At 40.5% G+C, this 23,738-nt stretch overlaps 4 protein-coding genes across 7 annotated transcripts in view; 1 reads left to right on the forward strand and 3 right to left on the reverse strand.

The window, feature by feature from the left end:
* Positions 1 to 516: 516 nt before the first annotated feature.
* rbp7a (retinol binding protein 7a, cellular) lies at positions 517 to 1,361 on the reverse strand (the record flags this gene model as incomplete). Its single annotated transcript, XM_083975931.1, has 4 exons — positions 517 to 576; positions 717 to 818; positions 912 to 1,090; positions 1,289 to 1,361. The coding sequence occupies 4 exons, from the start codon at positions 1,359 to 1,361 to the stop codon at positions 517 to 519; spliced, it is 414 nt and encodes a 137-aa protein (XP_083832057.1).
* A 1,226-nt stretch (positions 1,362 to 2,587) lies between these two features.
* LOC310989047 (nicotinamide/nicotinic acid mononucleotide adenylyltransferase 1-like) lies at positions 2,588 to 7,401 on the reverse strand. 3 transcript variants are annotated; one of them, XM_083975927.1, is made up of 5 exons: positions 7,353 to 7,401; positions 6,884 to 7,023; positions 5,581 to 5,764; positions 4,507 to 4,631; positions 2,588 to 3,586 (listed from the first exon to the last, which is right to left on the reverse strand). In XM_083975927.1, the coding sequence occupies exons 2-5, from the start codon at positions 6,996 to 6,998 to the stop codon at positions 3,186 to 3,188; spliced, it is 825 nt and encodes a 274-aa protein (XP_083832053.1). In that variant the 5' UTR covers positions 6,999 to 7,023; positions 7,353 to 7,401; the 3' UTR covers positions 2,588 to 3,185. The 3 variants fall into 3 exon arrangements, with proteins under 3 accessions (XP_083832053.1, XP_083832054.1, XP_083832055.1); XM_083975928.1 differs by having other exon boundaries at positions 7,375 to 7,399; XM_083975929.1 differs by having other exon boundaries at positions 7,264 to 7,360.
* An 85-nt stretch (positions 7,402 to 7,486) lies between these two features.
* Positions 7,487 to 10,508, forward strand: lzic (leucine zipper and CTNNBIP1 domain containing). The gene is made up of 7 exons (XM_083975930.1): positions 7,487 to 7,667; positions 7,988 to 8,089; positions 8,266 to 8,401; positions 8,513 to 8,611; positions 8,762 to 8,857; positions 9,169 to 9,250; positions 9,363 to 10,508. Exons 2-7 carry the CDS (start codon positions 7,989 to 7,991, stop codon positions 9,416 to 9,418), a joined length of 570 nt encoding a protein of 189 aa, XP_083832056.1. The 5' UTR covers positions 7,487 to 7,667; position 7,988; the 3' UTR covers positions 9,419 to 10,508.
* A 220-nt stretch (positions 10,509 to 10,728) lies between these two features.
* The window catches only part of clstn1 (calsyntenin 1), a 40,354-nt gene continuing 27,344 nt past the window's right edge, over positions 10,729 to 23,738 (reverse strand). Inside the window, exons 9-19 of one of the 2 annotated variants that reach the window (XM_083975121.1) lie at positions 23,125 to 23,246; positions 22,809 to 22,971; positions 22,400 to 22,450; positions 21,157 to 21,314; positions 20,327 to 20,475; positions 19,438 to 19,682; positions 17,482 to 17,652; positions 17,009 to 17,154; positions 16,716 to 16,851; positions 15,427 to 15,611; positions 10,729 to 14,171 (exon numbers count right to left, since the gene is read on the reverse strand). In XM_083975121.1, coding sequence (XP_083831247.1) covers positions 13,974 to 14,171; positions 15,427 to 15,611; positions 16,716 to 16,851; positions 17,009 to 17,154; positions 17,482 to 17,652; positions 19,438 to 19,682; positions 20,327 to 20,475; positions 21,157 to 21,314; positions 22,400 to 22,450; positions 22,809 to 22,971; positions 23,125 to 23,246 — 1,724 coding nt within the window. In that variant the 3' untranslated portion in view covers positions 10,729 to 13,973. The remainder of the gene's footprint in view (positions 14,172 to 15,426; positions 15,612 to 16,715; positions 16,852 to 17,008; positions 17,155 to 17,481; positions 17,653 to 19,437; positions 19,683 to 20,326; positions 20,476 to 21,156; positions 21,315 to 22,399; positions 22,451 to 22,808; positions 22,972 to 23,124; positions 23,247 to 23,738) is intronic. The other variant, XM_083975122.1, reaches the window with a different exon arrangement.

Genomic DNA, 23,738 nt, shown 5'->3' on the forward strand with positions numbered 1-23,738 from the left:
TGCCACTTCAGACTTCTTTCAAAACCAATTTTATTATAAAATATTCACATAAAACACCTCACTTACTACAGTGCATTGGGTGGAGATGCATTTGAGAGAGGTTTTTTTTCTTTCTTTTTTACATTTAGGTCAACCAATGTTAGACAGAAAGAAAGCCTAAAAGTTGTGTTACAGGACAAAAGAGAAACAAAAGGTTATCATCAAATAGATCCTGTTTTGACAAGCTTTTTTCAGCCAGCTGAAAAAGCAAGATGCTTGTGGCTGAGTCAAGCACCTGAAACTACAGACCAAAATCTACCAAAAGTAATGCAGTTATGCCATCTAGTGGTATAAATCCATATCCTGAAAACACATACATTTTCATTTGAGCAGAGTATTGAAGTCACATTAATCAGTGCGCTGCAACTTTAACTAGCTCTGCACTGAGGTCTTGTTCGTAGTTTAGATTAGTGCATCTAATGCATGATGCTGTTCACGTCTGAGTAACTTCTCCTGAAATACAGCTTTCATTCTTCTTCACTCAGTCATGTTCTTCTTAAAGACCTGCCTGCAGGTTTCTCCTTCACAGTACAACTCCTGAGGTTATGGGACACAGAACATTTCAATTCAATTCAATTCAATCCAATGCAATTCAATTCAATTTGATTCAATTCAATTCAGTGTTTTGTGCATTATGCGGAACGAATATGATCAAATATGTGCCTTCAAGTTCTTACCAGATAAAGCTTGTCGTCTTCAATCCAGTGAGCCCAGCCCCGGTTCTTCTTGTCTCCAATCTGTTCACACACCAGTTTATTCCCCTCTAATCTCACCAGTGACTGCACAGAAAGAGACATAACAGTTTTACCACTCAAAATGACGGTAAAACACATCACACAATGTTGAAAATACTCGCCATCATCCATCCTCACCTTGATGTGTCTGTTGTCCAGTCCCCGCGTAACCTCCTCAAACTCCTGGCCCACTCTGAAGGACACGGTGTAGTTTCGGAAAGCGGTGACTGTCTTGATGACGTTCTGGTCACCATGCTGCTCAATCACCTTCTTCTGCTTCAGCTTCATAGCAATCTTTCGTAAGCAAGGGGTGATACCTGGCATGGCAGAGAGGTGTTTTACCTGATTGTACACTACAGTAGTTACAAATCCAGGGTTGTGCCCTGGAGCCACCCACGGGCAACAAACACATTCTGCAAATAGCTTGATAGATATAAATGCAAACATGTATTTCAATAGAGGTTTGACATTAAAATACAACTGTTTGACTGGAACACCATGATCTGAGGACTTACCCAGTGCAATCATGTAGCCCTCAAAGTTGACATTGCTGATCATGTCCCATGTTCCACAGAGGCTGACAGGCATTTTCATTCCTTCTCAGATACTATGTGTATAAGCGTGGATCCTGTGATTAAATGTGATTCTCACGCTGCTGATGGGGAGTTTTGAAGAGAGGCTGAGACAATGCTGCTTTGTGAGGGAGGCGTAGAGATAGGTGTGCTCCTTATCTCATTCGCTGTTACCTGAGGATCTTATGAGGATAAAGGAGGAGCTTATAGTAAGTTAGTGCCTGGGTGTAGAAGAAGAAGCCAGACATGTTAGACTGGTCCATAAACAAAATTCTTAAAAATGTCAAGTGTGACGAATTTACTGCACATGCATGCGCCCTAGCACAAACAAAAATCTGATGATCCTAATATTTAGAGGAAGGATTTCCCACTGAGGTCAGTTAGAATAATTTGTCTTTTTTTATCCTTATTCTGAGAAACAGGTGACAGACTTGCATATTTGTGTAAATACAGCAACTCAACAGCTTTCTGCAGTAAAACAGGCAACGATAAGCAAAATGCTGATCATGTAATATTCATATTTAGATTCTAATAAAATTCATTTCTCAAATATGACTTTAGGGGTTAGTCCTCATTGTCTTTGATTGTGAAATAAATGTTTGGGTTCATTGCAAACTAAGGTTAAACACCTGCTGCTTTAATGAAGAGTACCTCTGTGGTAGTGGCACACCTTTCCCCTTTAATGTGAAAAACATTCATGGCATAGCTGCACTGGTATGAACCATAAGGGATGGTGACGCAGCTACAGGGTGAGAGAAAACACAGAGTGCGTCCAAACATTAAGATAATTTTTTTCCTGCTGACTTCATTTAGGCTGCCAAGTCTGCACATCTATGTAAATTCTGTCATGGACACTTGACACAGTAATAAATTAATTGTTTATTATGATAAACATGATTTCTGCGATGTACTGAGAATCAAGTCTGAACCCAGTTACCATATTATCTTTTAAATCTGATGTAATCTTGTACCAACAATAAAAGTAAATTAATTAACAAACTCTGATTCTAGTGTGATGTAATCAGTCATGCTTTCAAGTCAGCACACTGCTATCTATCACAGTAAGGTTTTAGTTGGTTGCAACTACTAATTTCAGCCGTTATCTTCTTTTAATGATGAACAGAAAGCACATTTTAATCAAATAGTGAAGGTGTCAATTTGACACTTCCTTAACAATTGAGAGTTTCTTATCTAAGTGACAAGAGCATTGTAACAGTAATGAAAAGCTTGCAAGGTGGAAAACAAAGGCGGTTGTTTATTTCAGTTCCAGTCATTACAAACCACATCTACCTTTTCAAATCTGTAGCACTAAAGTAGAGAGTTTAAAGTGTCTAAGCCACTTTTAATCTTTTCTTGAGGAAGTATGGTGAATTATCCTTTTCTAGGTACAAAACATGTGAGGAGTTGAAAGGAGTTTACTTATGCATGTGGGGGGAAATGTAGTACTATAAGTAAAAAGATGTAAATGTGCTTGTTCGTTATCTAAGTTCAAACATGGTGGATGTAGAAAAACTGTAAATCCCTAGGTAATTAACTACACACTGACATTCAGATGACCTACAAGTCTGTTGAAGTGTTATTTTGTTCTTTTCTTGTTTGTATTTTTCTACACACACAAGTTATTTTATTGCAGTAAGTGTCTCTAACTCAGTCAATGAATGCTTATCCTCTTCCGAAACACACACACACACTGACACACCATCAGAAGAGACTACTGTGTGGAGCAGGCACTGATGGAAGCATAAATAAACCATCTGATTTGTTTTAAGTTCACAGTAAACCTACAGCATTTAGTGTAAACAGCTCACACTTCTGTTTTGCAGCTGCAGCAGTAAATCTCTTAGCTAGAGGAGGCGCCCGTGTATCTCTGAAGGGGTGCTAGAACCACATCAGCATTTTTTTGCTCACTCTCAGCACTGTAGAGGTTGCACTCTCGAATGTAGAGATCCACGGCATCTGGCAGCAGATATCTGACGCTCCGACCTCGGCGAAGCGCCCGGCGCACATGAGTGGCTGAGATCTCATTGGACACCCACTCACGGACCACGTGGATGTTTCTGCGATACTTCCACAGCGTGTCTGACTGGTGGATGAACTTGTGGGGGTCGCTGCCACTTCGGGTGATGCAAATCAAACCGTAGCGGCCCACAATCTCAGCTATGTCCTCCTGCTTCCACAGATTAGGGATCCCAAAGGACTCCAGGACATCAGCCCCACACAGCAACAGCAGCTGAGGGCCGTCTGAGCGGAGAAAAAACAGCTTATCAATAAATGTATGGAGCTTTTCTTACCAAAGGGAATAGAAAGTTAAAAGGGAAGTAGAGAACAATAAAAAAAAGACAGTGAGATAAAATGAAAAATCATTAAACATGGGAAATTAAAAATTGAAATTGGAAGGAGAAGACAATATAAAATTACAAACATGAACTTTTTATGAAAGCTTTTTTCTGTTTTTTTGATGTAGTAATTATTTAAAGAGACTTTACATATGTCAGTGTTTAGTGAAATTATAATGAAAGTCAGTGAGTGATGGTGGAAAACCACTTCTGCAGATTCAAATAGTTTACAGTTCTGCAAACTGACTTGGAGAAAACTATTGCTATTAATAGATGTGACACAACATGAATTAATTTCCACAAGTGATCTATGACCTGTCCAGTGTGTACCCCGGCCTCGCCCTGTTATCTGGGATTGGGAAACATAGCGTGAGGGCGCCCCATGTCCCCAGTGAATAAGATAATGAATGGTTTAATCTTTAGCAAATGTCACTTCGCATGCATGGCACACATACACTAGCCTATTCCTGTCCCAATGTAGCTACATTCTGGAGATTCACATGCACACAAAGACACAAATGTTTTTTCTGTCACTCGTGAAGAATGTTGCAAAGACCAAAAGGTGAAATTGGACGTCATGTTCAGATTGTTACTGATGGATGCATGGGCGCATCTCTCCCTCCCTGTCATTACTGTAATCAAGTGACGCGACGGGCGTAACCCATCACAGAACAACAACCGAGTATTCACACGTTAAGCCATTGTCTCCTGTTGTTGAGCTGAATACAGTGAACCGAGATGACTGAAGGAGGGAGGAGCGTGAAAGACAAGTGAAAGAAAAATACTCAAGTTACACAACAGTGCACATGGCCACACATGACCTACCTCTCCTTTTCTGATGAGATGAACTTCCAAAATAATTATCATCTATGCGTCTCTTCTTGGCGTGCTTGACTGTGTCCACATCATCACAGTTCTGCTCTGCTGCAAGCAGTTCTTCATGGTGATGCCTATGTGAATGACATTAAAGATACATTTAAAGATTGGGTTTCTGATCTCTCATAGATGAAAGGGGCAGAGGGGGGTGAGGGCTCATTGCACTGCAACATATCAGTCATTATCCAGCCAGCTCATTTCTGTATTAGGCTCTATGTAAACAAGTCTCCTTAAACACTAGTGTAAAAGTTTTTTGTGATTATGCTCTGCACTAAATATGTCCCGGTTTAACATAACGCCATATATTTGGAATGTTCTTTCTATTTATAATTGTTATTATCATTTATTATTTATTACTTAATCAACTTGCCTGGCCCTCGATTGAGTCAGTGCACACAGAGGCCATACAAGGGTCAGTGTGCACATCTGTCATCTCTGGCCTAGCCGACTATGTCAGTCAATTTGTGTGTATTTATGTTGTTCTGTTATTGTTGTTCTTTGTGTGGTCTGGTAGATTGTAACACTGAATTGCCCATTTGAATTTAACTGAACAGGCTCTGTGCCTTCACCAGTGATGCTCTGAGGCTGTTAGTGTGGTTTTAGTATTTTAATACAACTTTAACTAAGCCAAATTGTTTTGGTTTGGATTAAAAGAATTAACTGAAAGCACAGATTACAGAGCGTCTTTTTTAAAATACAATTACATTTTCTATCTGCAAATTGATCAAGTGATATAGTAGGTTACTTGGTTGACATTTGTGATAATATCAGATCTTAAACCGCTCGATGTAATCATAACAATTTATTTTACAGTGATTAGTATCTACTGCTGTTATGTTAAGAGATTCGACTTCACTGGCAAAGACGAATTAAAGGAAAGCAGGATATGCTTCTGAAGTATCTGACAAAACGTTAGATTCACTGGCATATTTTCATATTTTATCACAACTCCCGACAAAAACACCTAAAAAAAAAAGACTACTCTACAGCAGGCACCATCAGTGACATAACATAGCAACTCACCGAACAACTTTTGCTGTCTCCACCCATTCAGGCTGCAAGCTCTCCCAGGAATCCACTGTGATCCAGTCTGAAGTCTCTGCGGCCAATCTGGCCATCTCCAGGCGGTGGGAGGCCTCAATCAAACCCTTCTTCTTATAGCCATCGCCCACTGGAGAGATGATGCCTTTCACCACCCTGAACTGACCTTAATCCCACAAGAGAAGAAGTGGGATTAAACAGGTGATCAAAAAGGCAATGGCATCATAGAAGCTGGGGTTAGCAGAGCAACTAGGAATTTTACTCACACAGTATGTGCATGACTAAACCACTTTGATGAATTAAAAAGAATTGTTGTTGGGGGTGAGTTCACTCAAATATGCAACTCTGCTAGTGGAACCTAGCAGAGGTGAAATATGACAATATATCAATCATAAGTTGATAGGGTCAAATATTGAAATATGTTGTTGTTTTTTTGTTATGTTATAGTTCGGTGTTTTCCTCCACTTTATTTGCTTGACAGGTATAATTAACCTTTCAGATGAAAGTTTGACATCAGTTAGTAAAATGTGATGCATTCTTCTTATGTGTTAAACTACCAATCACTGCATTGCAGTAGCAGTAGCAAGTTGCCCTAACATGACAAGCTATAATCAGCAGGAATAATAATATACTGTATATAATATACTATATATAAGAAACAACTCTGACAGGGGATAAGATGTAATTATACATAGGTAAAATGATTAATGCTGAACTTTTATGTGGAGTATTTGGAATAAGGACTGCGTTTATATAATCACTTTTATCAAAAACACATTTGTGTCTCTAGTACACAGTGATCTGTCTAATCAGTGGGAGAAAATCCAGGTTCAGTGTCTTACCCAAGGGCACTTTGACTGAGGGACTGAACAATTAACAACACCCGATCTCTTGAACCACAGCTGCTCCTTTTACAGCTTTTTTAAACCTTATATTTCTACTTCTAAAAGGATCTAAATGTGCTGGTTTCATTGCCAGGGTTTAAAAAGCCTTTCGTCTGTGATTTCTTTCTCCCATCCGACACTATGGAGGTAAACTGAATTTCCTTTGTTCACAGTGTTGTGAAATGGTTTTTGATTTTATTTCAGTCTTATGATGAGCACCACAAACAATCTCCAGTTCATCTAGAGAGAAAGTCTCAGCATCCAGGTAAATAATGAACACTACCTGCATTACTACAATATCAAGACAGATGAGTGCGCAAAGGTTTTTTTGTGTAATTTGGGAGAGCCCAAGACATCCAGGATGTGTCACTCTGAAAGGTCATATTTGTGTTTCACTCAACCTGTGTCTTCCAGATGATCTCGAGCCAGTTCAAACATCCTCAGGTGCATGTTGGTGATGGGGTTGAATGAACCACAAGCCAGCAGGACCACTGGGGTTATATCTTGAGCCTCCATGCCTCATAGTGGAGCTGAGTGTACACTACAACAACAACAACAACACAGACAAAGACTACAGTTTGTTGGCGGTCTACCAGGGTCACAGTCTCCATCTTTGTAAGCAGAGGGAGTTCTGTATTGTCATACAAGAATAAATAACCAATGGCGTTTTAGCTTAATGTGTTTTAGCGCTGTCATTTATTAAGAAACCACAGCTAACTTTGCTTCGCCCGTAACTATGCAACGAACGCAACCTTGACGCTTGCCACAGAGATGGACGTACGGGACGCCTCGGCGATCAAAAAACACCAATAAAGCGAAGTGTGGACGACAAAGAAAGCGTTAAAGTAATGCAAATACTCGTTGAAGTACCGTGAGAATTAGCGGCGGTCACCTGCTCGGTATGCGTCCCCTGCTTCCTGTGACTACATTGAAACTGATTGGATGTGCTCGGGCAGGAAGCCGACTGCACCCTGCACCGCACCCCACGCTACCGAGCTACGTTCACAATCACAAACGCTCCGGCAAACACTAAACACCTTACAAGCGCATTTAACAGTATAGCTCTTTATTGTGGACATATATTCAACGTGTTTCAGTCGCGTTACTTGTGTAATTTAATCTCCAAGCGGATGCAAACGTTTAAATCATCGCAAGGCTGATTTGCATCTGTTTACAAAGAGTCCGGTGAGATGTGATCTTTTAGCATGCTAGCTAGCTATTAAGCTAACTAAATAACTTTTCTCGTTAAGACAACAGGTTGCCCTGAGCTTCAGGCAAATACTTTCACCCACAGTCTGTCAGTATGGATAATGTCTCGCTGAATGTTGAACAGCTTTGTTATCGGGTTAGCTCCACCAATGACAGTCATTGCTCATGAAGACGGTCTAAAGATAGCATGTTAGCTTAACATTAAAGTTGCCTGGTCCTGTGTGCCATAGTCTGATCCCTGTTATTCTTTGTGTTTCCTTTTTTGCTTATTTTGGAAACGCTGTTTAATCTGGAAGGATGGCTTCACGCGGGAAATCAGAAACTGGAAAACTGAGACAGAATATGGAGGAGCAGCTTGACAGGTTGATGCAACAGCTTCAGGATCTGGAGGAATGCAGGTGCTTTGTAGTGAGATTCATCACACCCACACCAATGTATAGTCTGTTTACTCAATCAGAACATTTTGCATCTTATAGCTGGGGAGTAACAACCTCAATTGTGTCAGAAAACACCATTTAGGCTCTTAGTATTTTCTCATGTGCCTCTAAATCTCTCATCTATTTGTTTAATTCAGAGAAGACCTGGATGAGGAGGAGTATGAGGAGACAAAGAAGGAAACCTTGGAACAGCTGAGTGAATTTAATGACTCTTTGAAGAAGATCATGACAGGAGACATGACACTTGTGGATGAACTCAGTGGGATGCAGCTGGTATGCACGATCCATGGATAGTGTACAATAACTGTGTATTAAGGACGACTTACATAGGGTTAAACTATTCTGGCATAAACAGCTTTTTTTTTTTCTTAATATCTTCATCAGGCAATCCAGGCTGCCATCAGCCAAGCATTCAAAACTCCAGAGGTGATCCGACTCTTTGCGAAGAAGCAGCCAGGACAGCTGAGAACCAGATTAGCAGAGGTTTGTGTGACAGTATTGAAGATCTCTGCTTTTTATTTCTGTTTCATACACTGCCGTAGAGTTTACTGCTCTGCTCCATGATGCCTCAGTGTTTATTTCGGCACTGCTTGGTCTAAAATTTGTCCACCTGCCATGTGACATTCTGTGCAGATGGACCGCGATGTCATGGTGGGGAAACTGTCACGGGATGTGTACACTCAGCAGAAGATGGAAATCCTCACAGCCTTGAGAAAACTGGGAGAGAAGGTGACGAGTGCTCACAGCAGAGATGTGATGTTTTTCCACAGGTCGATGGATGATTCACTGGCTTATGCTCCTCAGTCCGTGTGAACACTTAAAGCTGTACTGACTTATTTTAGTCATTTAAGTGACACTAGGCTGACAGACCAGCTGCTACAGCAGCCTTAAATCTCCCTTCAGAGGAGGCTGTAACATTTGAAACATGTTATTATTAGCTGATTAGTAGTAGTAGTAATTTATTTGTCCCCGTAGGGAAATTGAGCTGATTGGGGCTTAGATGAACAACACATGATTTTTGTTTGTGTCTGTTCTGACAGCTTACTGCAGAGGATGAGACATTTCTCACTGAAAATGCTACAGCTACTTTGAGCCAGTTTGAAAAAGTGACTGCAAACCAAGGTGAGAGTGAACATGATTTTACACAAACGTTGGACCACATTATTATTATTGGTTGGGTGTGAGTATTATGATAATTTTTGTTTACCGTACCTTGTTTTGCTTTCTTTTTCAGGGTCTGAAGACAAAATCATGGCTTTAGCTAGCTCTGGTGTGAAAACCAAAGCATAGTAATTTTAACTCTGTCTTTGTTATTACCAAGAAACAAATGTGCCAATTGTTCAGTGATTTTTTTTGTAAATAATCAGTGCACTTCTAGGTGTCGCTGTGGATGCTAACCCTTTTTAATAGTATTATTTTATACCCCATCCACTTTTGTAAATGTCTTTTATTTGTCCAGATGAGTGTAAAATTGTATTATAGGTACGAGCATATGATTTGTTGAATATTATTAAGACATGTACGTGAATGTAGAGGATCGTTCAGACACTTCTTGAGAACTGCTCTGTTGTGATTTTTGCTGTGTTTTTCGTTGGGTTGCTGTGTCCGTCCTGAAATCTGAAAATCCAAGTGGTATTTTTAACATGTTGATTTGCTGTGCGAGTGCTAAAAATATTCAGTAGGCTATGTGATGCAGGAAATAACACATTCAAATAGAAATCACAGGCACGTCAGTAACAACTGGTTTGAAACTGATGAAAATACAGAAGATGTAAATTATGATTTTGACAAAGTGGGACAGTTGAAAGGCGTCAGATGGGAATAGATGGAAGTATGGCTCTGCAGTTAGTAAACATAATTACTGGCATGTACTCCAGATTTTCTGATCAGTCTGTCTCAATAAAATATTGACTATCAGCCTAAAATAATTCTAAAACAAGTTTTTTCACCAGCCTGGCAGCAGTGTGATAGCATGTGATAGCAAATCCACTTGATGGATTTGTTGCCATCTGTTCAGCACTGTGCAGGTCTTGTGATGGTGTGAGCAGCCATCTCATGAGAGTCATTCAGTCTGATGAATAGAGCTTGTGGTCACTCAACAGGCCTGACACCAGATTTAGGAGGTATATTCTTTATCCTGGATATTTTATCCCCTTAATTTCAGGTGCCTTTGGTATTTTGTCCATTTTCCATGCACTGTTTGATTATAAAGCATTTCAAACTGCTTCATTTGACAACTATAATTTTAAACCAGCAGTAACCATGTAAAGTGCTGGGTCATATATTTCATACTCAGGTTTGGTTGGTTGAAAATATGTAGAACTTAACCTCCCAATGTTTACAGTATTGGTTTAAATTGTGAAACCATTTACTTTGTGAGTAAAAACAATCTGCAGCAAAATGAATTTACGTTGCATTGGAGTTGATTTGTCTTATTTCATTTTCACCATCAGATGGAGCTAATGCTCAGGACTCTTTTTTAGCAGCACTACTTAGGGCGTGTACCACCAGCATAGTGCACACTGGCTATACATTGACTGTATGAGCGATGATTTGAGGAAAACAAGAAGGAGACCAAACTTATTATACCCCATCTCATCATCCTTTATTATGTTTGCGAGCAAGCATCAACTTCACTACAATTTGCCTTTCAATTGGTAGAAAAGTGAGAGCAGCTCCAACAAGCACAAAGGAAGCATCCAAACGTTCAAAAAACACTGTCACCTTCCATTTTGAGCAAATTTTTAAAAGAAAAGAAACAAAAAAATATATATCTGGAGTGTTGTGGACGTGTGAAACAGACAGTATGAGAATCAGTAGTGTATCACGTCTCCTTTCTCACTCCAGTCTCACAACCCCACATGGAACGTACACAAACTTTGTGGTTCATGCAAAGTAAATCCCCCCTACGTCTTAGTGTTATTACAGTATGGCTGCATTTCAGTTTGTTAGGCAGTGACATTCAATTCAACCAACTGACACTTTGCCCAGGGGCTAACCAGAAAGCATATAACCCAGAAAACTGGAGATGGTGGAGTCACTGTGGAGACTTGACTTCAGAGTCAGTGTGCACGTTGTCAGTGACCCAGGGTACTGTACTTTAAACTGTAGATGACATGTGGATATTAAGTGTTTGACATAATGAAACTGAGAATTTCGGAGTCGACAGGCTTAAACTCTTGTGAATTTCATGCTGCCCTCAAGATCATTTCTCGACAATTCAGGCAATAGGACACTGTTCAAAAATTACCTTCCACTATACACGTTAACAGTATACCCATGTACACTGCCAAAACAATTTCATTATGTACTGTGCATCTTTTTAAAGGTGGATTCCGTCAATATGATTTAGAACAATATCTATAGAAGATACAATATGGATCTACTTCCTCTACACATCAACATGGACACATGACATCTATGTGAAATGTTTGTCACTTTTAATAAAAACTAGCGGTGGACTATTATTACAACAAACTGAAAGAAAAACGTAATCTCCAGCTCTGTAAGAAAACTAGCATTTAACAAATACAAAAAAAAGAAGAAAAAAAAATGCCACAAATAAAAGAGCATGGATTTTTGTTAGACCTGCTAATTTCGCTATGATCAAAAAAAAAAAAAGGCAAAAGGCACTCCCATCTCAGTCGGCTCAGACCTGGCCTCCTTTTTCACAAGTCTGAGACATCATGGAGGGGAGACTGTTTACTACATTTCCACCACAGACCTCTAAAAAAAAAATCATAAATTAAGTGAACTTAAAGTAAAAACACAACTGTGTGACACAAATCCCCACAAGTAGCCTGGAAACTGTCTCCAATGAGAGCCTGTTGTGTGTTTCTGAACTGAAATTTGGCCTCTGAAAATAGATCTGTGATTCTGCATGCAAAAATATGAGACTCACAACTTAAACATTTCTAATCTTGATAATGCCACATTCTGCTCACTACAATGCCCCCAAATCTGATCTGAATTCAATTAATGCAGGTTTGGGAAATTTTTGACATTTTGCTTAGTTGGTACCCAAAAAACATGACACACACTAAATAGTTACAACAATGTCAGAGAGGAGATAGAGGTTGGACACATTTTCCCAATTAATTGTATAAGCTTTATACTAGTACCAGAAGGACAATAAGTTTACCAAATGTAAACAAATATCTTAGAACAACTCTACAGTACAGTTCCATGTACAATAAAATCTAGTGGTCTACTGCAAAAAATATTTCATTTTAAAGATTCAAACAAGAAGATGATTCATTTTAAAATATTTTCCTACTGCAGGCACACCCTCAGTTGTAATTCCAGAGATTACAATCAGTGCTTACAATGCAACAAGAAAATACCATAAAATGCACCAAATATATGTATTATTATTATTTCAGGTTAAATAGCCGTGCCATAGAAAATAAAGAGTGATCCTGAAAAGTACTTTCAAATCATTTCTCTCCCAAAAACAATGCCGACTACTTCATTATTCAACCAGACGCCAGTAAAACTCTGACATAAATCTGCTCCCAGTAGTTTGAAGGGTTTTTTCCTCCCTACTTCTGTCAGCACAGCAGGACTGGGGTACGGGCAAAAGACTTTTTTTTTTCTTTTTTTTTTTAAAGCTGCTGAGGAAATCTTTCTATTTGTCCAAATACACTGGCAGAAATGTTAGTACCCATATTTCAAGATTAACAGCACTACAGAACCTGCTGGTCTGGGGTTTGTACCACTCCACACAAAAAAATGAAAGGTCGATTTGTACATGAACATTTCGAAACATTACGAAAAATCCCATCTGTACAACAGTGAGATCTACTGGGAATGAAATAACACGTGACACCTGAAGTAGAGCGTTGCCACCTGTGCAAGCGAAGCAAAGCATGTATGAAGCTGAAACCGTTAACCAGTCCTGCCTATGAGAAATTATGATTTTCCTCTTTGCAAAAACAAAAAAGAAAGAAAGAAAAACAAAAAAAAGAGACAAAATAGACACCACTTTGTCATGGAAACCTCCGCTGAACAGTCCTGGGTTTCTCATCATGAAGCAGACATTTTTGTACAAGCATGATGGAACAGCTTTTTGCGGAAATTTTGCAACATGCTACAGCCTCTGTGACACAAATAATTCTACATTACGTACTGCGTCGTTTTAGATTGAGTAGGCCTTTCACTAACACATAGACTAATTACATGGTTTCTTTATATTTACAAAATCTTTAAAAAGCAATTGATTTCTCTACACATAGGATTTGTTAAATATCCTCATGCACTAAAAGAAAAGAAAAAGCGGTCTACTTGTTAAAAGCATCATTTTTGTTTCACTGTGGACTACAAGTCAAGAAAACTCAAGTCAAAGCTATATGTGAGTTCAGCGGCAAACAAATCTAAAAGCATTAGGCAAGAATATACATCAGGAAAAAAAAATTCTCCATTTGAACTTTTTACGTCTGAGAGAAAAGAAAAAGTGCAGGGTTGGCTTCCTCACACAGTTCAAAACAAATGTAGGCCAAGTTTTCCTGGGAATTAAAATATAATAAATAAAAAAATAAACAGTAAAAATCAGCAATCCGGTGATGACTAGACTACACTGAGTACCACCACTAAGGTAACAACAGAAAAACCTTGACCATATATATGCTGAAGGGAATTCTTGTTTTTCTTTTTCTTTTTTCTTTTTTACATCATGGCTCCTTAGACATGAAACTGTGGGAGAAGGGGGTGTGAAGCAGTGACTATGAGGATCTGAGTAAGCGTGGGTTGGTGATGTGTGTGTGTGTAAGAGAGCTTGTGTTGAGGGTAGTGTGTGTGTTTTTTCTGACGTGTGTGCAAGTGTATGTGTGTGTGTATGTGTGGTGTTTTAGTAGGTGAGGGTGGAGTCGTCCCACTCCAGCTGCTGCTGTCTGCTGGCCGCCCCCTGTTGGTCCTCTGGCTCCGCGCCCTCCTCGTCTTCGCTGCTCTCTGACTCAGCGCTCGTGATGTCATCTTCCTCCTCTCCATCCTCGCTCTCCTCCTCTTCTTCCTCCTCCTCCTCGCTGCTGTGCTGGTCTTCGTATGTCTGCGTTAGAGACAGAAAGGGGGAGAGAGGAGTTGTTTGTGCTAAACTGTAAGGTTTTGTTGAAAAAAATGATGGAACTTTGAGTCATCAGACTTTTTTGTGTTTTCTCTCCTTGTCATGATATGATCTACTGTTAATTATTGTGCAAATTATATCTCTTACTTGTGCCAAAGATCTGACTCATCTGACATTTTACAGAAATGCATCTTGTAGAAACACATTTAAAAAGCCTCAAGTAGTTATTTAAGATTCAAAATATTTTTCAGCATTTTTCTCATCATCACTCATTTTCAATCCAGGTAACAGCTTCTCATCTAAACAGATTAATAGCTGACATAGTATTATCTATATTCACAATACCAATGTCTGTTCTATAAACTTACTAAAGAAAGTACTGTGCAGATCTCATGGTCCAGTTTCACAGTAACTGGTGATATACCACATAAACTACAGATAAAATAATCCTCAGTGCTATCATAAAATTGATCACCCTGAATATAAAGTATGTTCTTCATTGATGCAATATGATATTGATATTGAAAAATATACTGTGATAAATATTGTGATGGTGATTCCAACCATACTGCCCTAGTGGTTTGGCCCTGGTGGCAATAAAACCTGACTGTTTACAAACTTCAGCTTCAATATGTGGACATTATGTAACAACATGTCAGTCTACTGCACAGAACACACTCATCCAACTGGTTCTGATGATACCAAAAGGATGAAACAAACAAAAGTTCCCACTAGAGCTTTGTTGGATGCTCGAGAGAAACAATCATCAGTTTCTCTTTATCTTTTGCTGTTGTTGAACAAAAAAGTCAAACTTACAGAGACGTGAAGTTGCAAATGCAATATTAAAAAAAAGTATCAATCAACTGCAAAATGTTGATATTCTACCCACACACTCATTCACTAATCAAATCTGCTTTTTGAGCTGAGTGTATGTACTGTATATGTGTTCATGACTAACTGTCTGCACCACTGTAAACCAAACATTATTCTTTTATTTAAATTAGCGGGTGAAACTGCACCAACACCCACAACAACTGCCTCCCCACACGACTTTCAATCATGAGAGCTCAGATAAAACTAGGGCACAGTTACAACATCACCCAGAGAGCATTAGCAGGTGAAAAGCTGTCTGAGTTGCAACGCAGCCACATTTCCATGAGCACTGAAGCTCGATTTCATTGGTTAATCATCAAAACAGCTTTGCCTCCCTACACATGGAGGTGCGTTCCTCCCTTCCTACCTCCATGGGGTTGACGGTGATGGTCAGAGCCGAGTCATCCCAGTCCATCTCGTTCTCCTTGCCGTTCTCCTGGTCCCTCATGGTCCGCTGGTGTGCGGCTCGGATGCGGAACACACCCAGGATGATCATGAACACCAGGAAGCTGACACACACCACAATGACAATGGTGGCAGCGCTGGGAACCACTGTAAGGAAATAAACAACATTAAATGACAGGTCAGATGTAGATTGTGCACATACAGACATAAAAACACAGCTACAGCTGTTACAGCTTATTAATGTGGGGAGACACAGCTTCTAGGCTTCAGGTTAATAGTGTGTCGGTGCATTCAGAGTGTGGGGTCTGTCTATTCATTATGGAACACAATAAATGTTTTAATTACATAAAATAATTTAATTTATATAGCCATATGAGGAAAAAAAAAGATTTTATAACAATCATTATTCCCAGTTAGATTTCCAATGAAAAAATGAATAATAAAATCCATTCAAATATGGGCCTATATAGATTAAAGTTTAAAGTTATTTCTTCCATTTTCAGCAGCTTATTACAATATGTTTTACAACCTATAACAGAGCTTTGATCATATTCTGGATGATCGTAACAAAAGATGTGTATTATCTGGTGGCTTTGTGTGTTACTTTGAGTGACAGATTTACACATTACAGAGAGTGTGCAGAACAGTTAAAAAAAACAAAACAAACATCAACTCTGACTCCACAGGGTTAAATAGTTTTGCTTGTCTCCTGCCAACCTGCTCCACTTTGCTCCATATTAGCAGAAAATAGCCTCTCTTGTGCAGTGGCAAACTTAGTGAGTCTGACAACCTGGAAGATTACTGAAGCCAGGGAATAAAAGGTTGTGCTCAGAGCACCACCCGCACAGATGTCATATACAGCTCTAAAGTGTGGTCCCTAAACTTGTGTGAAACAGTCAGTTTAATGCGTGCCCTACTTCTCATTAGTCTACTGTAATCCTTCTGCAGTAATGCTTGACCTTTTCAGAGGCCAAACATTTTTTTCTACAGCACAATTAAGCAGATTATGACAGATACATAAATGCAGCTACTAGGAGAGGGCTGCTGTCAATTTAAATACCATCAAATTATTCATTAAATGATGACACAATTTTGTGTTTAGGCAAAAAACAACAATCTATAGAGTCAGTGTTACACCAGAATTTGTTTGTTTGTGCTATTCTAGTCTTGGTTTGTACGATATAACACAGAAAAAACTCTGTATTGCATTTAAACCCTGCCATTTCACACCAGGCTTCTATGTCGCAGTACCTGAGGCTTGGTGAGCGTTGACCAGGTTGTGACCAGAGAGATCCACAGAGGCATGATGGACGGGGTTAATGAAATTGGGCTGCACCATGGCGTTGTTTGAATGCTCCACGGGATTGGCTGTGTGGATTACATTCACCTGGAGAGAGAAAATGCACAGAGACAACAGTTTCACACCCTGGTTGACAGATGAAGCTGAAGTCCGGTATAGGAGGATGAAATTGCTTTAGTTATGTGAGGGCACGACTTGCAGTCAACTGCTGCCAATGCAACAACTAACAAATGATCCGTCATACCTCAACCTTGAAGTCGTTGCTGATATAGCGACCGTTGAGCTCAGAGCAGACCAGCTTGAATTTCCTGTCAAAAAGAGCTTCGGTGTGCCAGTTCTTGTAACGGATGAGGTGCAGGACCTGCTCGTAGTTGGCCATGGTGTTCACACCTGGAACACAGAGAGGAGCTTGTGTCAAAAAGATACATGATCAGCAAGCAATCGACAGAAAACGCCTTCATATTATAGCAAAGCAGAGTGATGTTGAGCAATATAAATGTGGGATTTTATCATGATTTAGAGATAATGAGGGGGATTAGTTTTGCCCTCCTCAAACCTCAAATCACTGTGTCTGACAGTTCGAATGTCTTAAGTTTAAATGCCTACACACATCCAGGATAAATGAATCCATTTGTTTTGTTTATTTTTACAGTCTCAGCATTAAACAGATAATAAAGCGTTTCCTTTCTACGTGAAGCTGTGCTCTGTGCTCTGTACCGGTGATGACGAGGCCCAGGTTAGAGGAGCTCATCTCCAGGCCACGCTGCTGCAGCTGGGTCATGTCCACCTCCAGGCCCTCGTGCTCGCCGTCCAGCTCGTCTCCCACCACCGTCACTTCGCATGTGTCCAGGTTGTGCATGATCTCCTCTGAAACCACTGTCTCTTGGACTGAATAGACGACATGAAAAAATGTTCACAGTGATGAGTTGAAGGGCTCGACACAAATGTACGATTGTCCGCTGTGATGAGCAAGTTTGCCATTAGTGTTCAACACACACACACACACACACTATATCTGTAAAGGATGACACAGGTCGAACAGCTTTGTCTCAGGACTTAAATCTTTTCCTGAACTTGTGAAATTTCCAGTTGGCTGCACTTTACAGGTGAAAAGACAAGTTACCAAGTTGTTCAATTATAACTTGGAGCAGAGAGTAAGAAAGTTAGGTTTCTTATTTTAGAGATCAGTCAAACTTTGACGGTTAATGGTGGAGGGAGAAGAGAAGAGAAGAGAAGAGAAGAGAAGAGAAGAGAAGAGAAGAGAAGAGAAGAGAAGAGAAGAGAAGAGAAGAGAAGAGAAGAGAAGAGAAGAGAAGAGAAGAGAAGAATGAATGAGCGTCCTGGTCATGATCATTAGTGGTGTGGAGCAGATACAACAGCGCTGATATAGCTCTGTTATAATACCACACACTATCATACGTGTCCTTCATCACAAATACCTGCAGGTTGAAAATAGTGCTGTGAACAGCAAATATGTTGCTCAGTATAACTTTGAAGTTTATGTTCAGTAATATATATTCTGCTTGTCTGATCACTATTAAATAGAGAGATCTGAAACATGGAGAGCAGGAGAGATACAAATGAAAGGTACCGATTTAATATTTCTTTTTAATTTGACCATATTTTAGTTACTCAGGCAGCTGAGGCCAGCATGCCTTCTTCATTTATCATATGAAACTAATTAATATTTCTTCCACATACAGTTTGCACCTTTTGACTTCTATTAAGTGATTATTCATCTGCTGTGATAGCTTGTTGTATAAGGTGGGGCATGATAATGCAGGTCATGGCATCACATCTCTCACATGCACCGATCAGGCATTACATTATGACCACTGACAGTTTAAGTGAATAACACTGAAGGACACTTCATGACATCATGGCACCTGTTAGTGTGTTGGATATATTAGGCAGCAAGTGAACATTTTGTCCTCAAAGTTGATGTGTTAGAAGCAGGAAAAATGGGTACGTGTGAAGATTTGAATGAGTTTGACAAGGGCCAAATTGTGATGGTTGGATGAATGGGTAAGAGCATCTGAAAAGCTGCAGCACTTGATGGGTGTTCCCAGTCTGCAGTGGTCAGTATCTATTAAAAGTAGTCCAAGGAAGGAACAGCAATGAACCGGGGGACTTGGGAGCAAAGGCTGGCCCCCTGTGGCCCTCTGTGGTCCAATGCCACAGATGTGCTACTGTTGCTCAAACTGCAGAAGAAGTTGCTGGTCCTGATAGAAAGGTGTCAGAATTCACAGTGCATCACAGTTTTGGTGATCGGTGTACGGCCTGCTGTTCAACACACGACATCATATCTTTCAGTATCTGTGTCAACCTCGGTGTATGTTTATTGTCTCGCTGCCTCTCAGCTCATACACAGGCTTGACAGATGGCGCGCCTGGTCAACTGACCCCTCCCATAAAGTGGTAAACAACTTAACTCTCTTCTCGCTCCCTCCCTCTTGCTCTGTGTGTCCAATCCCTTCGTCCTCCAGACATAATCCTCTGCAGCTACTCTATGTCACACAGCTACCGACTGTACATTCACCATTCAACTCGGGGGATGAGCAGGTTATTAAGTGAACAATACAAACAATCACCCAAAAAATAGGTTTTCTCCATCTACAAATTGCCTTTAACATTACCAAGGTTTACTTTGGCATTCTGTGTGTGTTTCTCTTACCTGTGGGATCATCATCAGCTCCCTCTGGGGCTTCAGACTCAGTGTCGGCCTCCACCTCGCGGGTGATGGTGCTCACGATGCGTAGCTCGGGGAACAGCGTCACGCCTTCCTGGCTCTCAAATTCGGCAGCGCTGCGGGCAAAGTGGTCAATGCCGCTCAGGCTGATCTTGGGTTCTTCGGGCTGCAGAACCATCACATAACCCTCAGCATCTGGCACCGTTACACAGGAGTCCTCGTTGAAGCATCTGTGGGAAAGATTGAAGTTTGAATATCTGTACCTCAGTCTTTTATGATCTGTTATGAACTGGTTCTCCCTCTGCTGTCAAAGTTAGCTATGTCAATCCTGATTAGGTGGCTGGGGATCAATGGATTGGTACAGTTTGATAGCAAACGTAATATATAGTGACATCATTGTCTGGGGATGTGGTAAAAATTGTGGGTACAAGCAGAATTGGATTTGTTCATATGCACAAGAAGAACAAATATTTAACTGCAACACTAACTGGGACGGATATTTTGGCCTTGTCGAAATACATTCACATGTACAGTATATTATCTGTCAATGCACTCAGATGTCACTCTCTGAATAGATCAAAGAGATAAAGAGAACAAAATACAGCATCACAAAGCTGTTCTGTCTGTCATTGTCCAACACCAAAAATCTCATGTTTACTCTCTTTGTTATGGAAATCAGATGTAACTCTTGACCTCTACTTTACTTCAACAACCATCTTCAGATTTGGAGGAAAAGAAGAAGCCTCTATAAGGCAGAAATAACTTGTCTCATTAACATTAGGCTAATGCGGATTGACACATGAAGTGTCATGACGGAGGCTGAGCAGAGAAGATGATGAGAAGTGGTGAAGAATTGTCGGCTCCTGCTGCTTACTTGACAGTGGTGGAGATGCGAAGGTGCCTGATGCCGGGGGTGGGGAACTGACGGGAGTTCAAGTAGGAGATGTGCTGCATGACCTTGTCAAAGGCGTCAATGTCGTCACCCTCCACGGTCAGAGAGGACTGGTTGGGGTTGAACTCCACCTGAGAGGAGGAAACAAGGTGACAGACTGCGTCATTTGAGGGAACTTTGTCTCTTAGGGGGGGAACTATGCAAGCCTGGTCGCTTTTCTGCTGTTTTGCTAACCCCCCTCCCGGCCATGTGTATTTGTTTTTGAGTGAGAAAGCAATCCATGGAGCGGTAGGTAACGCTATTGATCATATACGTTTTACATGTATAGTTGTGTAGTCTCATCTGTCATAAACAAGAGGGTTACGGGGTTACAAGACACGTTTGTGTCACAGTGGTGGGACACCAGGTCAGAGGCATAAGTCATTTATTTAACCATCACAGTTCTCTGAAGCTGTTGAATTAAGGTCAAATGTAGCGTAGTTAAGGTAAAAATCTTGCACAGTTCCTCTTTAAAGCCATGCTTCATTTTTACACCCACACATGTATTAGAGTGTGTTGTCAGGGAGGTGGTAAAGCACCAGCTCATGTTTTTTTGTTTCTTTCTTTTTAACTTGGGACCTTTAAATGCTTCAAATGACAAGAGAGATAATAATGTATTATTTTTTATTTTCAGTGTCTGTAGTGAGAGAAGACTTTGCTTCCCCTTGAAGGGTCACAAGCCTAAAAACCTTAAACTCAGTTAGACCTTACAAACACACTGATATCCAGTCTGACTGACACTGAGTGTTTCTGAAGCTCTTAGCCCTCCTTACCTTGACAGCTGAAGCGACCTCCTCAGGCAGCTGCACATCCAGGCCTTCCTTGCAAGTGTACAAACAGTCGATCACCTTCTTGTTCTCCAGCTTGCCAGAGCGGATCATCAGCCCCGCCAGGTTGCCCCGGAAAAACTGAGCCATGCGAGCGTTTCCGCCTGGATAGATCAGGATGGAGACGCAGAGAAGAAAACAGTGACACATACATAAGAAGAAGGTACTCGAGTGTACATAACACAGACTTCACCTTTTCTGGGCTGGCGATTCAAGCATGCCCTTTCAATGTGCAAAGCTGGTGTGAATGGCGTTCATGCAAGTTAGTATGTGTGCCCTTACAAGGCCTGAGGCCCAGAGAGCGAGACAGAAAAGTCATGGATGAGCTCATACAAGCTGGAGACACATGCAACACCTGCATTAACAGTGTGAACTGCTGCCTTACTGTGGGGAAAAAATGGCATCAACAGAAAAAAAGGAAACTCAAAGGAGGGGATCATCTTAGACAGTGATGAAATGAATCCTCTTTAGTCACCTTGTGTTATAATGGAACCTTCATAAGGACTGCAAAATAGTCAAAATGCACCAAAACGATTGTAAATTTGGAGCCTAGAAATGTCATTATCATTATTAGTGAGTGTTTGAGTATTCTGGTGAGAAGCATCAGCCCTGATGAATCAGAGGTAAAACGATCGCGTCATGTTTTCTTACTGAACCATAATGAGCATAAATCTGCACCACTGCAGACGCACAAACAAATCTGGTCTTCCACATCTCAAGGTCACTGTGTCTGTGTGTGTGCTGCTGTAGCTCCGTTATCTGATACAGAGAAGCTCCTGCTTATGACCCCAAGGTCATGCTCTGAAAGAAGAGCCTGTGCGTCCAAAATGCTGCTGCCAGGTCAGAGTTTTGTGCTCATTATATGTCTATTTCTGTTCTGCTTCTGTGTCAGGCTGTGGTGAAAAACAACTGCCCTTTTGCTGCAGTAAGAACAATATATAATTTATGAGGGATGGAAAAAAAAAATATGAAAAAAATAAAAAAAAACTACAAATGAAATAATAATAAATGATAAGGCATCATAAAACCCAAACCTGTGTCATTCATTCTGTATCATGCTATGAAACTGATCTGCATCTAGAATGTATAAAAATCATTCTAGTCGAAATGGCATGAGGATGCAGTTAGCGTGGTGGGACATTGTGGACACATGGACATATCTGAGGAGTAAGGGAAAGACTTGAGCAACCTGAGGTGGGCTCAGAGACTGTCTCAGTGTCATTGTCATGTCTTGAGTTGTCTGTAAAGGACAGAAACAAGAGAGCAGGGAGAGACAGGGAGGAAGATTGAGGATCTGCAGGAGAGATTCAGATGCTACACACAAGGTCATGGTGCATTATTTGAGAATTTAAAAGAGTTAATTCTGTCTGACAATAAAACAACATGCACACTAGAATTTATGTAAGCTCTAATCAGATGGAATCGTAGTTTGCCAGGCAGCATTATAGTATCTTTTTTACCAGTTGACAAAATGGCTGAATCAGTCTCAACATTTTTCTTCTGCTTCCGACACATTTGGGAATAAATACTCTGTCAAACAAGAAAATGATGACTCATTTAAGTCTGCATAATCCCTACAGATTTCTTCATAGGTTTACCTTGCCAGCAGGCACCAATGGTGAGCTGACTTTCAATCTTGGAGGGATGCAGTGGGTAGTCCTCTGTGACCAGGAAGGGCTCGAAGGTGGTCCCATCCACAAACAAAGACACGGTGGGGAACTCCACATTCAGCACATAGTGATGCCATTCTTTGTCACACACCTGGGAACGGCACAACAGAGGGAAGGATGAGCGGAAATCCAGGCTGTGACAAGTTACACAGTGCACTCCACCTAGGTGTATTCACAGATATCATGTGATGACAGGGTATCAATGTCTCGATTTGCACACATTTTAGCAGTAGAAGTGGCTCACCTGGTCCAGCTTCCAGTGAAACTCTGCTGGTTTGTAGTTCTCTGCCTCTGATGGATCCTGGCGGAGGAGAAGGATCAGTCTGCAGTTGTGGACGTAGAGAGAGTAGTGGTGTCGGTTCATCTCTGCAGAGGAGAAGATAAGAGAGATCAGGACTTGAGAAATTGAGAAACACATAAGTGGGGACAATTTATAATCAAGTGGCCCAACACGAGAATGAAAAGATGACACTTACTACCATTGTTAACATTAAGCTTTAAGAAGCAGTGATAAAAGCAGCTACTGCACAGTAAGATAATAGAATTTGTACATTTTGTGTGAGCTTTGTGAGGTATTATATTTCCATATTAACTAATAACGACTCCACAGTGCACATGTTAGCTGAAGCTCATAACCATCTGCTTGATGATTAAAAAACAATAATCCCATTTCCAATGTGTAACTCCTGGGATCTGTCATCAGCTCACGACAATTATGCCCATTCTTGCTTTGGTGGTTTTACAGCACGCGTTAACAGGTCTCTGAAGATGCTTTTGAAACCAGTTCCACAACCAATTTCCTTTTAAAATACAGTATTTATTTCTCTCTACGCTGGAAATGCAACCGTAGCTTACTTT

Source organism: Trachurus trachurus (assembly GCF_905171665.1).
Source record: "Trachurus trachurus genome assembly, chromosome: 7".
Taxonomy (NCBI): domain Eukaryota; kingdom Metazoa; phylum Chordata; class Actinopteri; order Carangiformes; family Carangidae; genus Trachurus; species Trachurus trachurus.

What these genes read in the sequence shown, in the direction of transcription:
- LOC310989047 (XM_083975927.1), bottom strand. Translation starts at nt 6,998, where the DNA reads ATGGAGGCTCAAGATATAACCCCAGTGGTCCTGCTGGCTTGTGGTTCA. An exon ending in AGATCATCTGGAAGACACAG is followed by an intron (nt 5,765 to 6,883) that starts GTTGAGTGAAAC and finishes TGTGGGATTAAG; the next exon opens with GTCAGTTCAGGGTGGTGAAA. An exon ending in ATCTCATCAGAAAAGGAGAG is followed by an intron (nt 3,587 to 4,506) that starts GTAGGTCATGTG and finishes TTCTCCGCTCAG; the next exon opens with ACGGCCCTCAGCTGCTGTTG.
- lzic (XM_083975930.1), top strand. Translation starts at nt 7,989, where the DNA reads ATGGCTTCACGCGGGAAATCAGAAACTGGAAAACTGAGACAGAATATG. An exon ending in TGAGAACCAGATTAGCAGAG is followed by an intron (nt 8,612 to 8,761) that starts GTTTGTGTGACA and finishes CATTCTGTGCAG; the next exon opens with ATGGACCGCGATGTCATGGT. An exon ending in TGAGAAAACTGGGAGAGAAG is followed by an intron (nt 8,858 to 9,168) that starts GTGACGAGTGCT and finishes CTGTTCTGACAG; the next exon opens with CTTACTGCAGAGGATGAGAC.